The sequence below is a fragment of the Prionailurus viverrinus genome, chromosome C1, assembly GCF_022837055.1.
Source record: "Prionailurus viverrinus isolate Anna chromosome C1, UM_Priviv_1.0, whole genome shotgun sequence".
NCBI classification, from domain to species: Eukaryota; Metazoa; Chordata; class Mammalia; order Carnivora; family Felidae; genus Prionailurus; species Prionailurus viverrinus.
In genome coordinates, this window is record NC_062568.1 from 34528886 (window position 1) to 34547461 (window position 18576).

The following is an 18576-nucleotide window of genomic DNA, read 5'->3' on the forward strand; positions in this document are numbered from 1 at the left end:
GAATGGATTAGAGTACATTTTAAAGAACTATCTTGTTAGATTTAGTAGGAACGTCAAATGGGGAGATTGAAGAGGAAAATCTAAAGCACTAGAAGCCCTCTATGTGAATCTGGAAAATTGCGTGAGAGTATAATCTTTTGTACAAGTTCTAGGGCACTGGAAGAACCGGAAGGCTACCACAATTCATGGCAAAAGTTGTAATATTCGTTGTGTAGCTGACATTATCTCTTTTCATCAGGGCACGGTCTGAAAGGATACGTTGCATCCCACTTTCTGCTTGTAATATCTCTATCGTAGACACAAAGGGCAAAGCTCTAGAAGTCATGAAACTCCTCAAAAACTAAATGGAGTGATACTTTCTGTGCACTCAGGGCTGAGGTACTTGATGGCAGAGCAGACTGGTTTACACCTCTCTCTCTAGTTCCCATGCAAATGATCGTTGGAAAGAGAAGTGGAGCAGAACCTGACTTTTTGACATTTTGTGAGATAAAAAATTAATTATACAATAGCACCATTACGGGTATTTGTCACAAAGTGATGCATTTCTTTAGGTTCCGAGCCCTTTGTTTCTTATACAAGAATGTGTGCATGAAGGGATTTTAAATGATTTCTTTTTCTTCTGAGAAAATTGTGTTTTATTCCAGGCAGTTAAAAGAAATAGAAGACAAGATTTTAGAAGTTCTTTCATCTTCAGAAGGCAATATATTAGAAGATGAAACTGCTATTAAGATATTATCTTCCTCCAAGGCTTTGGCTAATGAGATTTCTCAAAAGCAGGAAGTAGCCGAAGAGACGGAGAAAAAGATTGATGCCACCCGCATGGGCTATCGGCCTATTGCCGTCCATTCCACCATCCTGTTCTTCTCTATCGCTGATCTAGCTAACATCGAGCCCATGTACCAATACTCACTGACCTGGTTTATTAACCTTTACATCCTGTCTATCGAAAATTCAGAGAAATCAGAGGTTTTAGTAAAAAGGTATGTAAAAGAAATACTAATAGTAATCCTAATACTAACCAGTGCATGAACGTTAAATAGTATTTGATGCCTTTCATTGTTGTTACAGAATGGTGTGAGCATTACAGTTATGGCTAAAGCAAACTTAATTAATTATTGTACTAGAAATAAATTTGAGGGTTAGAAAAGGAACAGATGTGACCAAATTCAGTCTGCCAGGAAATCATTTACAGGGAGATAGGATTACAATGTAATCATAAAAAGAGGAAACATTTATCTCTGTTTATCATGTGCAAAATGTATTTGTGATGGGAGATAGGGAAAGAAGAGTTAATACCCCTGAAAGACAGGACTCTTACCCTCTGTAAACTAGCGTTCCAAAAGTTTTAAATTTACATTTTGATATACACATACTTACAATTTGTCCAGTAACAGGGTTGTAAAAAATATTCTGTTGTGATTATTTGTGTTATTCTTATTGATAAAAAATAGTTTATTTTATTGTTGGCTACTGTAATCAGTAGTGGAATTAAGACTTTACAGTAAAAGCATGAGAGAATAAAATTTCATCTTATTAATTATCAGTGAGACAAATTTTAGTTTGACATTAAACTAACTTTTTTGATCAATACGAAGCTAGATACTTCAGTTCCTTGACTGTTCATACCCACAAAGGAAACCCAATTTAATACTTAACCACTTGGCAGCGAAGAATTGTTTTTTAGAACTTCAAAATGCTAAAATCCTGAAAATCGAATCGAATTCCCGTCATTTATCATGATAGCACTCCACTGAATTTTGAATATTCTCAGACTGAACAATTTCTTGTATCATTATTTTACAAGCTTGAATATGAGGTCAGTAAAGCTGTAAGACTGACACATGGTTTAGCGATTTTTTCAGCTGTCTCCCCATGAGAATGAGGAGCGAGCGAGTATCTTCAGGAAGAATTGCACGGTGGTGGAGTTTAAAGTATGTTTTTATGTTACGATCTTTGAAAAGTTTAGTTTATTTCTCTATTTCTTCCAGTACCTGGAATTTTCAAGGGTAGCAAGGATTACTGAAGCATAGGAAACAAAATTATAAGCGATCTTCCTTAGAAAAGGTCCCAGCTATTTGCATTCTGTTAGTTAATTGAACAAGCAGGTCTGCTTTTCACACTAGATTCTGAGTTCCCCAGGGCAAAGGTTTCTTAATATTCCCGGAACTTAGCACAGTGCTAATCACATGGAGCCACAACAGTAAATGATGTTTTGCCTTTCACTGTAGTTCTTTTATCTACCTTGCTTACAACAATAGCCACCAAAATGTTATCATCTTAACTAGTTTTCAATTAAGGTATTTGCTGGAGTCTAGAGAAGAACATTTCTTTGCTCTGTCTCTTAAAGACATGTTTTGTGTATAAGATTTAAAAATTAGAACAATTTTTTGCTTCACAAATACTTATTAGTTGCTTTATTATCTCTTGTTACATCAAATTAGAACTCATCCACAGATATGACGGGCTTCTTCATAACTGTGATATAGTCCCTTATGATTTAGAGAAAATAAAATTCTTTTAGCCAGATACGAGACTTGGGTAGAATCTAGAAAACAAAATGTCTTTTTTCATTAAAATTCTTTAATTTAAATACAGTGAAAGTCATATTCATGACTCCAGTGATCCTGAAAGTGTAATTCTGGAGCCAACCAAAGAGTAAATGAGAAAACCACATTTGAAAACTTAAAAAAAAATTTTTTTTAATCTTTATTTATTTTGAGAGAGAGATAGAGTATGAACAGGGGAGGAGCTGAGGGGAGGGAGAAACAGAATCAGAAGCAGGCTCCAGGCCCCGACCTGTCAGCACAGAGCCTGATGCGGGGCTTGAACTCACAAACCGTGAGATGGTGACCTGAGCCGGAGTCGGATGCTCAACCGACTGAACCACCCAGGCGCCCCTATATTTGAAAACTTTTATTGAAATTAGAGTATACATACAGTGACATGCAGAAATCAGAAGTATTTACTCAGTGAGCTTTTATTATTGAGCACAACTGTGTAATTAGCCCCCAGACCAAGACCCAGAACATTATCAACAACCCAGAAACCCCATTTTGTGTCCCTTTTAGTGACTGACCAATCCCCTTCCACCAAGGTAAAGATTGTCCCGACTTCCAGCACCGTAGATCAGTTTTGTCTGTTTGAGAACATCATATGAATGGAATCACACAGCACGTGCTCCTGTGTGTCTGGCATCTTACACTCAGAATTGCATTTGTGAAATCCACATTGTTTTGTACAGTGCAGTGGTTTATTCACTCTGATTGTTACGTGGTGTCCCAGTGCACTAGTGTATTGTAGAAGTATCTTTTCTCAACCTAGAAGTTTTTTTCTCCACAAAGGTAGTAGAGAAGAAAACACTTTTATGATTCAGTAAACATTAAACCAGAATATAATGCACATTAAGAGGGTGCAAAGGCAGAAATCACATCCCAAACTCACCTGCTAACTGAAGTGACCATCTGTGTTAACAAACTGGCATTAGCCAGAAGGAAAACAAATGTGAGTTGTATAAGGGCTCCTTTTCACCACATCCTCACCAGCACTTACTATATCTTGACTTCTCGATGATAGCCGTTCTTTTTGGTGTGAGGTGATCTCTCACTGTAGTTTTGATTTGCATTTTTCTGGTAATTGGTGATACTGAACATCTGTTCATGTGCCTGTTGGACATTTTAATGTCCTCTTTAGAAAAATGTCTATTTAGATCTTCTGTCAATTTTTTAATCAGATTGTTTTCTTGTTATTAAATTCTTAGTTCTTTGTATATTTGGGGTATTAACTCTTTATTTGATACATGGGTTTGCAAAAATTTTCTCCTATGGCTGCCCTTTCTCTCTCTCTCTCTCTAAGTATAGTTGACACACAATGTTATATAGTTTCGGGTGTATGGTGTACAACATAGCGATCAGACAAGACCATATGTTGTGCTACACTCACCACAAGCATAGCTGCCATCTGTCACCACACAACACTATTGCAATACCATTGACTTATTCCCGATGCTGTACCTTTTATTCCTGTGACTTATTCGTTCCATAATAACTGGAAACCTGTATCTCCCAGTCCCCTTCATCCATTTTGCTCATCTTCCCCCAACCCCTCCCCTCTGGCAACCATAAGTTCTCTGTATTCATGGATCGGTTTCTGCTTTTTGTGTCTTTATTTGTTTTGTTTTTTAGATTCCACATAGGAGTTAAGTCATATGGTATTTGTCTTTCTCTGACATATTTCACTTAGCATAATACCCTGTAGTCTCAACCATGTTGTTGCAAATGGCAAGATCTCATTCTTTTCTATGACTGAGGAATATTCCATTGTGTTTGTGTGTGTTTGTGTGTGTGTATGTATATATGTATATATACATGTGTGTATATACATATACATATATACATACACACACACAAACACACACACACATTTTCTTTATCTGTTCATCAATTGATGGACACTTGGGCTGCTTCCATTTCTTGGCTATTATAAATAATGCTGCAATAATCATAGGTGTGCATATATTTTCCAAATTAGTGTTTTCCTTTAGCTTTGGTTAAATACCCAGTAGTAGAATCACTGGGTATTTTTATTTTTAAGTTTTTGAGGACCTTCCATACTATTTTCCACAGTGGCTGCACCAGTTTACTTTTCCCCTAACAGTGCACTAGAGTTCCTTTTTCTCCACATCCTCACCAATGCTGGTTGTTTCTTGTCTTTTTGATTCTAGTGATTCTGACAGGTGTCAGGTCATACCTCACCGTGGTTTTGATTTGCATCTCCTTGATGACTAGTAATATCAAGCATCTTTTCATGTGTCTGTTTGACATCTGTATGTCTTTGGGAAAATATCTACTCAGGTCCTCTGCCCATTTTTTAGTCAGATTATTTGTCTTTTTTGGTGTTGACTTGTATAAGTTGTTTATATATTCTGGATATTAATCCGTTATCAGATAAATCATTTGTGCATCTCTTCTCCCATTCAGTAGGTTGACTTTTTGTTTTGTTGATGGTTTCCTTCACTGTGCAAAAGCTTTTTATTTTTGGTGTAGTCTCAATAGTTTATTTTTGCTTTTGTTTCCCTCGCCTAAGGCAACTTATCTAGAAAAATGTTGCTAAACCCAGTGTCCAAGAAATTACTGCCTGTTTTCTCCTAGAAGTTTTATGGTTTCAGGTCTCACATTTAGGTCTTTAATCCATTTTATTTGTGTGTATGTTGTCAGAAAATGCTCCAGTTTTATTCTTTTGCATGTAACTGTCCAGTTTTCCCAGCACTGTTTGTTGAAGAGAGTGTCTTTTCCCCCATTGTATATTTTTGCCTCCTTTGTCATAGATTAAGGGTGGGTTTATCTCTGGGTGCTATTTTGTTAATAGTTTCTTTTGTTGTGCAGAAGCTTTTGGGTTTGATGTAGTCCCATTTGTTGATTTTTGCTTTTTTTATGCTTTTAGCGTCATGTCCAAGAAAACCATTGCTGAAATCAATATTGACAGGTTTCTTCCTGTTAGAAATTAAGGTTTTAGGGCTTATATTTAGGTCTTTGACCCATTTTGAGTTAATTTTTTGTGAGTGGTATGAGATAGGTGTCCATTTTCATTCTTCTGCATGTATGTTCGGCCATTTGGACATAGATTGACCGTGAGCACATTATGCTAACCAAGATCAGTCAGGGAAAGACAAGTACCGTGTGATATCACCTATATATGAAATTAAAAAAAAAAATCGTGCCTTTAAGAGAAAAACAGTAAAGTGGTGGTTGCCAGGTGAAGGAGATTGGGAGGTTAAAACTGATGGTTTTTAAGGATATAAACTTGTAACAACTAATAAAATTATCTCTTATTTTACTCAGCAACAAAAACATTTCATTTTTGTTTGCTTCTTAAAGTTTTTTTTATATTTATTTATTTTTGAGAGAGAGAGAGAGAGAGAGAGAGAGAGCGAGAGACAGAACACAAGTGGGGGAGGAGCAGAGAGTGAGGGAGACACAGAATCTGAAGCAGGCTCCAGGCTCTGAGCTGTCAGCACAAAACTCGATGCAGGGCTTGAACCTACGAACCATGAGATCATGACTTGAGCTGAAGTCAGACACTTAACTGACTGAGCCACCCATGCACCGCATTTTTGTTTGCCTTCTGTTTTTAAAATAACATTGATTTTTAGTATTTGTTTATTTTTGAGAGAGAGAGAGTGAGACAGAGTGTGAGCTGGGGAGGGCCAGAAAGAGAGGGAGACACAGAATTGGAAGCAGGCTCCAGGCTCTGAGCTGTCAGCGCAGAGCCTGATGCGGGGCTCGAACCATGAGCCGTGAGAAGAGAATGACCTGAGCCGAAGTTGGACGCTTAACTGACTGAGCCACCCAGGCACTCCATTTTTGTTTGCCTTCTGATGGCTATTATTCATAGTAATTCTTACTTAAGTATTACAAAAACATATGTTATGATTGCTATGAGATGTACTGTGAAATAGCCATAATTTGGTTCATCTGTTTCTTATAAAATGTTAATATAATAAAATAAATAAATAACTATTGCAAAACGCCTGTAAGCACAGAAACAAAAACCTAACAAGGATAGAGCTTTGTCAAAGGGACCAAACTGAAATCTCTTTCTCTCTGAGAAAACAAGTGGACACACACACACACACACACACACACACACACACTGTTGTTTTTTCCTTCCACTTCTATCAAGATCATTTTTTCCATGTTATTAAATATTCTTCTGAAACTATTTTTAATAGTTGCACAATATACCATTTTATGAATGTGCCATAACTTTCTTAATGTAAGACTCACAAGTAATCTCCAGCCTTTGAATTATAACTAATACTGCAATAAGTATAAATGTCCACACTGGTAATTATTTCCGTATGCTAGAATCCCAAAATCAGAACGAAGGTGTTTACTTCTTTCAGACTCCTGATACAAATTCCTTTCCTGGAAAGTTATTCAAATATACAACTCCACTGAAGGAACATCAATGATCTTATATCCCTGTGTCATGCATTAGCATTGAAAATGATCATTTTTATCCTTTTTCACTGTAACAGATTAAAATATTGTATTTTAATCTGCATTTTTATCATTGATGAGACTGACCTTGAACTTGTAATATGAGTGACCATTATAATTTTCCCTTCAATCTTCCTATCTACAAGAAGAAATTTGTCTTAAAGTGTAGACATTTTTATTTTATTCTAGAAAGACCAAGTCTGAGTTACCCTGTATTAATTGTACTGTTACAGATGAGACAAATTAAATACTAAGTGTGAAAAGACCATTATTAGCATAAAAATGGGGACAGGAGTAGTATTATTATTTTAAATCTTCAGAGAATTCAACTACATTTCAGCAACTAGTTTCAAAGCCCTCTCTATCAAGCCCCTTTTCAGAGTTCTCAACCAGAAATAAAATGCATCAATTTGTTTAATTTTCTTTATGAGAATGCTGGCCGGGGACAAAATAATTAAAGAAATAGGCCAGTAAGGAAAAAAATAGAGTTGTGATGATCTGAACCTGGGATATTAGTTTGAAAATAGCCACAATATGGTGGTACTGGTAGATTATTTTTTCTAGACACATTAAGAAACACTGATACAATTTTTCTTCATCAAAATCAAACTCTGCTAATTTTTCCTTCAGGTAAATTGGTCTGCTTAGTTTCAGCCCTTGTCAATCATTAGCTCTCCACAAAGGTTTCAGCCAACTGTTTTATTTCTATTATAACTATTATAACTAATATAATAAAACATTTGTGAAATTTTTGTTTCAATGATGGTTTATTTTCCTTATGAGATAATTACATGAAAATGTTTAAAGTGTTATGTACATGCTATGGATACAGATCACACATGTTAGCACTTACTATAAAGTTGTTAGTTGCAAATATTGCGATTATTCATATTTTCATGTTCTGTCTATGTAGTAAATAAAAATGTACTTGGGGTGCCTGGGTGGCTCAGTTGTTTAGGCATCTGACTCTTGATATTGGCTCAGGTCATGATTTCGGGGTCCTGAGATCAGACCCTGCATCAGGCGCTGTGCTGAGTATGGAGCCTGCTTCGGATTCTCTCTCTCTCTCTCTCTCTCTCTCTCTCTCTCTGCCCCTGCCCCACACATGCGCACATGCACTCTCAAAACAAATAAACTTAAAAAAAATGTAATTTATCAAGTTTTGTAATTTCTCTAGCTTTTATGGACTTATGAGCAGAGTAGCACAGTACTAAATGTTAATTTAATAAAGGGGCTATGAATTTTAATCTGTTAATTTAATATAAAACATACAACATTTGGAAGCATTTATGGAATAAGAAAATCAAATTTTACCCTAAGAAATGCTTTATAGTTAAAAATCATCCACAAATCTTTAAACGCAACAGATTAATGTACCATGCATTGACTCTTTTCTGAAAGAAAGATTAAGTGTTTTTTAAAAAATCAGTCAACAGTAAAATGCAATTCTACTGAAGTGTTTCTACATTGTGTAGCTCTCAAATTGGTGCACCCAGTTAATGACAATCCTTGATTGTTTTGGGGGTAATTGACCAGAAAGCCGATTAGAAGAATATACATCTAAATGGTTTATAATGGGTTTCCTTAAGAGCATTTTCTTTAAAGTATAATGCATTTTTTATGTATTCACTTCTCTTTCTGTTGACCTGTAGGCTTCAAATTCTCAAGGATCACTTTACTTACTCCCTGTATGTTAATGTCTGCCGATCACTCTTTGAAAAGGATAAACTACTCTTTTCCTTTTGTCTAACTATGAATCTGCTGCTACATGAACGTGCGGTCAGTACTGTTATAATTTGTAGGAAAACATTAACATTGATTCATTAATTTACTAATTTGTATGGGAGTATGTGTGTGTATTCACAAGATGGTTGTAAACGATTTAACAATTATTGCAGTTAAGGCAAGAGATCACAACTAGACTGAACTTCACACAGGGGGCAAAATAAATAAAGCAGAGTCCATTATGTAGTTATTCCTTAAATCTGTGTGTGTTTTAGTTTAAATAAAATAGTTTCTATTAGAATCTTACGTAAGTATGTATATATATTTACTAAATATGTTGATATATTTACATCAAGTAATCACATAGAGTATATGGTAATGTTTTTAAGAACTTGTGCAAGTTAGTCCAATCTAACCATTGGAGCTTAATAATACCTTTCATAAATTTTTACTGTTTCAAATCTATTCATTTAAAATAAAAGACGCACCTTAAGAATGAAAGAGAGTATCGTATAAATGCACTTTTATTCACTTAGGTGCTAAAGATTTATTGATTTTTGTCTGGTGATACATTGGCTGAATTCTGAAGGAGTAAAGGCATTTTTCTTGCATTTCTTGCAAAAGTTTCATAGCAGTACCTCATTTCCTTTTTATGGAAAATAATTGAAGATATGGCAGATTGATGGCTTTCTGTCTTCCCCCCATTTTTATTTTATCTATTTTTATTTTTGTTTATCTTTTGAGTATAGTTCACACCAATGTTGGATGGGTTTCAGGTGCACGACATAGTAATTCATCAACTCTCTACTGCAAGTGTAACTACCACCGACCCCTGCTACAACACCACTGACGATATTCCCTACGCTGTACCTTTGATTCCTGTGATTTCTTTACTCCCTACCTGGAAACCTCTCTCTCCCACTTGCCTTCATTTTGCTGATTCCCCCAGCTCCTCCCCTCTGTCTTCCCACAATTTTTAGAGCCAGTAAGATGCCAAGCAGTCATTTTGGAAAACATTTATTCAGATAGAATTTTTAAGTTTAGATTAGTAATTCTGGAGGAAAATCATCAAAAAGTGGTTATCTAGAATGGAACAATTTTCAAAACCGGTTATAATGGATAAATGTTTTCTTATGAATAAATACTGAACTGCTATACCACTAGCTATAGAATTTCATAAGGACAATACTTGAAACTTGAAAATCAATAGCCAGTTCTTTTTCAATGGTTTAAATTTACTATGTACACATGATGAATTCATTTCTGACTCTTCATGCTACTTTGTTTTCGGAAGGTTAATAAAGCCGAGTGGAGATTTCTGCTAACTGGTGGGATTGGATTGGATAATCCTCATACCAACCCTTGTACCTGGCTCCCACAAAAATCCTGGGATGAAATATGTCGACTAGATGATTTACCTTCCTTCAAAACCATTCGTAGGGAGTTTGTGCACTTAAAGGATGGATGGAAAAAAGTGTATGATAGTTTGGTATGTTCTTAACACTTTTGCTTTTTCCAAAGTTTTTAAATGGAAAAAATAATGCTAAATTTCTTTTTTATTTTGAATAAAAAACAAGATTTAGGTAAACTTTAAACAACTGGTCAGACATTGAAATCAGGGTTTCGATTTATATCATCAGCACCTTCTATTTTTTTTTTTAATTTTTTAATGTTTTTTAATTTATTTTGAGACAGGGAGAGACAGAGCATGAATGGGGGAGGGTCAGAGAGAGGGAGACACAGAATCCGAAACAGGCTCCAGGCTCTGAGCTGTCAGCACAGAGCCCGACGTGGGGCTCAAACTCACGGACCGTGAGATCATGACCTGAGCCGAAGTCGGCCGCTCAACTGACTGAGCCACCCAGGCGCCCCTCATTGGCACCTTCTAAATTGATGGTTCTGTTTTGAACTTCTATTCAAATCCTTGAAATGTGTAGAAATGCATGGTCCTTAAAATATTCTGTTTGAATTTCCATGCCAACTTTTTACTTATTAACAATTTAGATTTTGTAATCATAATAGCAGGTGAGTTAAAGATTTTACAAAAGAGCTATTGTTTAGATTTTCTAAATCCAGGATATAAGCTAATAAACATTTTTGTCATTTGACATGAGGTGTAGGGGCCAAGGGCAGGCTACCCAAAATATGCCATTTTGGCATATTGATTATTTTAAAAAGAAGTTACTTAAGTGACAGCCTATGCAAGGACACTCAGAGCCGCCCCTGAAAGCAGGAAATAAATCTCCCATGTGAAAGGTACCCTTCCTGTACCAGGAGGTAAAAGAGATATCCTTATCACCAGAGATAAGAAATTTGGAGCACAGAAGGCTGTATCAACACCCTTGTTACTTTCTACTCATTTACTGCCCCACCCCAAATTCTATTTAGTATTCCTTACTAATTGAAACTCCCAAAGTTAAATCGTCTTTGTCCTGTCAATTCCTCACAGATTTATGGTCTCTTTGTCTAAAAAGTATAAAAACTACCTGCCTTGATCATTTCTTTGGGTCTCATTTTCATTATTGGACCCTCTGTGTACATGTAATCAAACGCTAGATTTTTTTCTCCTGTTAATCTGTTTGATGTAAATTTAGTTTTTAGTCTACCTAGAAGAACCATGGACAAAAGAAAATTTCCACCTCCCCCCTCTTTCAGAGGGAAAAGCTAATAGTTCTCAAGCAATTTTTCATGGGGCCCTATCTCACTAATTGGAGACTATTATAGTCAGGACAAAGTATAAAACAATTTCTTTCTAGAATACATAGAAATTGTTGCCTTTCCTCACTTTTTTTTTTTTTTTTTTTTTTAGGATAAGGGCTAATATTTTGCCAATTTGTAGTTATTTTTTTCCCACTCCTTTATTTCTTCTCTCCACATTCTGCTTTCTTGGATTTAATTATGCAAGAAAGAGCTCTCCTTAGGGAAGACGGGAAGAGGAAATAAAGAGCCAGATATATGGAGAATATTTACCTACTTCTTGTAGTAGACATGACAGTGAGATTGTATTTACACATAAATTCAAACATTTGGACTGGATCGCTGTTGGATCTCTCCCTGTTAGTAATAAAAACATATTTCCTTGAGGGGCGCCTGGGTGACACAGTCGGGTTAAGCTTCCGACTTCGGCTCGGGTCATGATTTCACAGTCTGTGAGTTCGAGCCCCGCATCAGACTCTGTGTTGACAACTCAGAGCCTGGAGCCTGCCTCAGATTCTGTGTCTCTCTTTCTCTCTGCCCCTTCCCTGCTCATACTCTGTCTCTATCTTTCTCTCAAAAATAAATCAACATTTAAAAAATATTTTTAATATATTTCCTAGACACAAATAGGTTTTTGTGAGTACTTCATTCTAATTTGAAATAGAGATTTTACTGACTATGCTGAAGCATGGAGATTTCTAATCTGAGATACTACATAGCCTTCCCTGAGGTTTTAAGATTCCAAATGTCTCCTTTTTTTTTCTTTTTTTGAAATTTACCCCTCTTGGGTTCTTAATACCTCTCTTACATATTTTTAATAGCTCTCTCTGTTTTGGCTTCTTTTTACTATATACATTTTCAAATATACCTTTATAAAGAAGATACCAAAACTTTGTTCAAAACAGGAAATATAATAAATTAATAATAATAAATTTTCTTCTTTTATAATATATATTTCTTTTTATAAATAGATGGTGACAGTAGTTGGTAGATTTTTAAATGCCTTTGGAGAAATAATGGGAGCACTCCATATGTACATTTTTTAATAAGGAGATTCATTTTGTCTAATGATTTGTATTCATATTGACATTAACCTGCTTAATTCATGCCCTAGTTTTGATTCCTTTGTGGTGTTTTAAATTTTCTTTTCATTCCTTATTTCATAACTTTGCCCCCGTCTGATAAAATTTACATTAGTATTCTTGATTTCATTTAGTCATTACATGGTTTCTCTAAAAATCAGCTTATACATCAAAATACTGTTCTCTTGGGAAATAATCTCCAAAATAGAATTGAATTCTATCTACTGTAATTTTAGGAACCACATCATGAGGTTTTTCCTGAAAACTGGGAAGATAAAGCAAATGAGTTTCAAAGGATGCTTATCATTCGTTGCTTGAGGCCAGACAAGGTAAGTGTGGGCTTTGAAAGCAGCTCTGTGATTCCAGTCCACCCCTTCCCCTCCCTCCCCCCCCCCCCCATATTATAGTCTGGTTTACCGTATTTCCTTATATAATCACAGGGGAGGTGGAGGAGCCTGGGGGAACTAATCCCACTTCCTCCTAATGCAGCCATTTTATCAAGAATTTTGTACCTCCTTAAAGCCACACTGAATTAGTAGCTGACCAGACTATATGTTTTAGTTCTATTTATTTCATGATTCTTCCTTTTAATTCATGCTTTCCCAATTCCTTAAAACCTACTTCCTTTACATGCTGTAACTTCATTTTTATTCTGATCGCTTTGATGATATTAGTCAAACAGATCTAGTAGAATTTCTGGCTCTTCAAATCCTGTCTTTATGTATAGTTCTTTGTTGGCCTTTGGAAAGCAAGTACAATATCATTTTTAAGACATTCATCACTGCTGACTACAAAGGAAAACGTCAATACTGTTCATTTTAATTTCTTTAAATGATACATTATATAACCAGTGAATCCGCTCACCTGTCCCGGTCAGTGAATTTCAGTGCTCAGTGACATCATTATATTCTATGTTTTTAATTTTTTTAAGTTTATTTATTTATTTTGAGAGAGAGGGTGTGCTGTGCAAGCATGAGCAGGGGAAAGACAGAAAGAGAGAGGGAGAGACAGAATACCAAGCAGGCTCTGTGCTGTCAGCACAGAGCCCAATACAGGACTCAAACTCACGACCTGTGAGTCTTGACCTGAGCTGAAATCAGGAGTCTGTTGCTTAACCAACTGAGCCACCAGGTGACCCCATTAGCCTCCAATTAAAAAAAAAAAACAAAAAACAAAAACCTAGTCACTTAAGTATAATGACCCATATCTGTGCTCTCTGAAACACTATAGATATTAGGTAGATTGAGGAAAATTTGAAAAAACATCCTAATCGTCCTTTGTTACTAGCCAAGTAAAAGTAATACATAACGATTTCAAAACTTACTGTAGCCACAACTTGAGCTGCTAAGGAATATATATAAGTCAGTCATTCCATCCTAACAACAAACAACTGGAACTTAGGTGGTGAAAGCAACATACTTTAAAAAGTTCTTACCTGCACCAGTGATAATGTGGGGTAGAGGCATTCTTCCCTCTGTAAGCCATAGTCTGTTTAATGAAGATAAGCGATTCTTGCTTGGCCTGTCAGTGTGCTCTTAGCCAGCGGCCGAGGATCCATTAGGCAGAGTGCCTAGGGCCCAGGATGCTTCTAGGTGTTCACGAAAATGTTTGAATTCCTTTTAAAAATGGAAAATATAACCTGGACTTGTTAACGCTTGTAATTACCCTGACACAATTGTAAAACATAATTCTTACTTGTTTTTCATGAGGGAAGGGATGCACAAGGTGACTAGGGCCCGCAAAAGTCACCACACTGCCCTGCCCTGGGGTGTTGGAAGCAGCCACAATTGTTTAGGAATCAGGTATTAAACTGATGAAATGTTTTCCTCCTTGGTAGCCCTTTCAAAAGTGAATTGCCACTTAGTGTTAAGCCTCAGAAGTTTCCCCTACAAGTATTAAATATGGAAGAATACGAAATGCTTCACCCTCTGGCCTGAAACAGCATCCTCCCTAAAAGCTTTTTTTTTTTTTTTAATTTTCAAAGGTTTTTACTTTATTTTCTAAGCCAGGTAAAGACTCTTAATACTAAAATGACTCTGCGTGTACAACTGACCTTCTCCCGTCAGTATTTGAAAAAAACAAAGAGGCTTCTATCCATGTTTTATATTAAGTTTGATTAATGGGGCGCCTGGGTGGCGCAGTCGGTTAAGCGTCCAACTTCAGCCAGGTCACGATCTCGAGGTCCGTGAGTTCGAGCCCCGCGTCGGGCTCTGGGCTGATGGCTCAGAGCCTGGAGCCTGTTTCCGATTCTGTATCTCCCTCTCTCTCTGCCCCTCCCCCGTTCATGCTCTGTCTCTCTCTGTCCCAAAAAAAATAAAATAAAACGTTGAAAAAAAAATTTTTTTTAATAAAAAATAAAAAAACAAAGTAACTAATGAGCCATTTCCTAACTACAGCTTTTCCCCTATAAATATCTTTTCCCCAGTTTTATGTTTTAAAAAGTTGATATTTTAAGCTGAAAATACATTGAGCTACCAAATAGATCAAACATTACTTTCCGTATTCAGTCTCTTTTTAAAGTATATTTGAGGGAGGTGAGGAGTAAGATATTCAAGTTGAGGGGGTTTTGTTTGTATGTTTTTGCTTTTAAATCAATTGAGGTGAAACTTATGTTTTATACTTCTCTTAGCTATTCTGTCCGATATTTTGCACCCTGACTTGTAACTTTGTCCCCAATGTTTCCATATCTCCTTTAGAGTTTTCCTTGGATGGGTGGATGAGTGTAGACATTAATGCTATTGGCCAGAATTTCCAGTTCTCCTCTGCACGTGCGCACGCACACACACACACACACACACACACACACACAGGAGGTGAAGGACTGTGGCTATAAACCTTGCTCTGGCCAATAAAATGTGAGACGTGTCAGGGCAGAAGCATTTAATTGCCAGCGTTGAGAATCTCCAGGGCACTCCCTCTGCCATCAAAATTGAGGAAGCACATACTGATATTTAAGTTCCCTAAGCAGGCTGGAGCACTGAGCCAGCACTGGTGGTGAGTTGCCTACACACCCACAGGACTTTGCAAGGATGAGAAATTGTTGTGTTCAGTCACTGAGATTTGGAAATTGTTTGCTACTGCAGCATAATTCAATTTAACCTAAGTGACCGGTTACCATTAACTATACTATGTGCCTATGATCCTTAATATAAAAAAATTATTAGTATGCTCTTATATCACTAGCTACCTCAAACCCTTCAATCTTACTGTTACCAGGTATTCCACGTTCTAGTGGTAAATTGTTGACTTTGGAATCTATATATTTAAAAATAATACATGGAGCACCGGAGTGGCTCAGTCAGTTAAGACCCGACTCTTGATTTCAGCTTAGGTCATGATCTCATGGTTTGTGGGATGTAGCCCCACAACGTGCTCTGCCCTGACAGCTTAGAGCCTGCTTGGGATTCTTTCCCTCTCTCCCTCTCTGTTCCTCCCCTGCTTGCTCTCTCTCTCTCTCTCTCTCTCTCTCTCTCTCAAAATAAACATTAAAAAACAAAATAAAAATAATATATGGCTATGATACTTTTCAGAATGGTTTTCCCAAGTAACATAGCATTGGCATACCAGAGACAGGAACAGTGCTATTTGAGGCTAGAATTTGGGCTAATGCTATGGAAATTTTTATTATCTCATATATATGAGATAATATATCCACCAGGAAAATCAGCAGTGCTTCAATCTCTAGTTTACATTAGATATTATTTGCCAGCACAATTTTCCACTGCTCTGTCCTCAATACAGAGTCCACCCAGGGGTAACAGGCTGCATGTGCCAGGTTCTCCCATGCTCTAATTTAGAAAAATGTAAAAGATGCTCAATCACCAGTAGGAAAAATGAGATGGACTCATACTTTCTTATGGAATTTAATATTTTATAGTGTTTGATTGATGAAAAGAAACATATCAAGGGAATAAATACTGAGGTGTGCCATGTTTTGAGCCCGTTCACAAAATGAGCTTCTGGCCACCATTCTCTCCTGAACAGTAAACAAAACGCAAATTAATCAGCTTTCAGTAAGAAACTTGTCAAATAGTAGTGAATATGTCTCTCTGACCTCCGATAAATCCTACAGGAACTTGCAACACATAGATTAACATAAATGGAAAACCACAAACTTCTTCCCTGCCTTTGGGAAGGTGATTGCTTAAATTAGCCTGCAATTTTTGTTACTGACAGATTTCGTTTACAGACCTAATGCTGCTATAATCCGATGGCAGAAGCAAACCCAATTCTGTTGCCTTGCAAACCGAACAGCAAGCACAGCTTAATTTACCTTGAGAATTACAGTTAAGTCTTGGGAGCAAGCAAGTCGTGCTCAGTTTTAACATTAAAAAGAAAACACTGGGGGCACCTGGGTGGCTCACTCAGTTAAGCGTCCGACTTCGGCTCAGGTCATGATCTTCCTGTTCCTGAGTTCGAGCCCGGCATTGGGCTCTGTGCTGACAGCTCAGAGACTGGAGCCTGCTTCCGATTCTGTGTCTCCCTCCCTCTTCCTGTCCTTCCCCTGCTTGTGCACTCTCTCTCTCAAAAATAAATAAACATTAAAAAAAAGGAAACACTGAAGTTTGTCCGCGCTTCCCCTCGTGTGCACACCCCTGACCTAGTTCTCCAGCTCTGACAGCTAGCCAGCCATGTCTGCATGTGAGCAGTGACCAGTGGCAGCCTGAAACACTCATAAGAGAGGGGACAATGATAGCTCAAACTTACTAAAAGTAACACCATGCACTTAGAAGCCATGTGCTTTTGTTTTGTTTGTAAGGCTATAATTTAGTGAAGAAGTCAGCCTTGGGAAGAGAAAAAAGGTTCATTTTCCTTTGTTAGTTAGTGTTTTAATGTAGTGAGAAAAGACCAGCTATGGGAAAAGAAGAATGAGAAAAGTAATATCCCTGGGATAGACAGGAGATTTTTAGTTTCCTGCAATAAGTTTGACATCTGTGTGCATTCAGAATAAGAATCCCAAGCAGGATCCATGGTCAACCTGGAGCCCCACCTAGGGCTCGATTCCACAACCCTGGGATCATGACCTGAGCCAAAATCAAGAGTCAGATGCTCAACAGACTGAGCCATCTAAGTGCCCCCGTTATCAGGAATCTTATGCAATATGGCTTTGGCTATTTCTCAGGACTATGGCTTGTTTCTCCTTCACAGTCCTTTTCTTTTTTCTTTCTGTTTGCTTTCCCAGCTATATCAATTCTTTCTTGATGGTATAGTACTGTATAAATCATTCTAAAATTTCTACTTTTGAGTTGTGGACTTTTAGCCCATGGTATTTTAAAAGTTAAGTAAAAGAGTTAGGGTTTCTTACATCCTTCATCCACTAGGTACTGAATGATCCGTGAAGAGAAGAAAAATACCTTTGAATTCTGGCGTCACCAACCACTTATCTTTTATTATTTAAATAATTTATAAGTTTTTTTCTATCTAAAAGACGTTTATATAAAGTCATGCCTTGGACCCTCCTGGTGGAGTTATTAACAAATAACTAAGCTAATGTACCTAGAGTCCTTTGTTTTAAAATATCTACGGGGCACCTGGGTGGCTCAGATGGTTAAGCGTCCGACTTTAGCTCAGATCATGATCTTGCAGTCTGTGAGTTCGAGCCCCGCATCGGGCTCTGTGCTGACAGCTCAGAGCCTGGATCCTGCTTCAGATTCTATGTCTCCCTCTCTCTCTGCCCCTCCCTGACTTGCTCTCTCTCTCTCTCTCTCTCTCTCTCTCAAAAATCTTTGAATCTGAACTTTTTAATTTCATAAGCAGATTTTGAATATTCTTTCAAATATATTCTTGTCTCTTTCTAGATTATTCCAATGCTGCAAGAATTTATAATCAACAGATTGGGGCGCATGTTCATTGAACCACCCCCCTTTGATTTATCCAAGGCATTTGGAGATAGTAACTGCTGTGCACCCCTGATTTTTGTGCTGTCTCCAGGAGCGGATCCCATGGCTGCTCTTCTAAAATTTGCTGATGACCAGGTACCTTAAAATAGATGAGGTTTGTCTGATATTATAAAAGTGAATAAATAAAGGATTTTCTGGCTAAATTTTTTAAAACACAAACTTGCTTATCCAAAA

General features: G+C 37.0%; 1 protein-coding gene across 6 annotated transcripts in view; it reads left to right on the forward strand.

Moving 5' to 3' along the window:
• Positions 1 to 18576, forward strand: part of DNAH7 (dynein axonemal heavy chain 7) — a 276184-nt gene that overhangs the window by 208951 nt on the left and 48657 nt on the right. For all 6 annotated transcript variants that reach the window (XM_047873404.1, XM_047873407.1, XM_047873406.1 and 3 more), the window contains 5 exons: positions 645 to 980; positions 8651 to 8777; positions 10018 to 10212; positions 12739 to 12831; positions 18301 to 18477. In XM_047873404.1, the coding sequence (XP_047729360.1) occupies positions 645 to 980; positions 8651 to 8777; positions 10018 to 10212; positions 12739 to 12831; positions 18301 to 18477 (928 nt within the window). The remainder of the gene's footprint in view (positions 1 to 644; positions 981 to 8650; positions 8778 to 10017; positions 10213 to 12738; positions 12832 to 18300; positions 18478 to 18576) is intronic.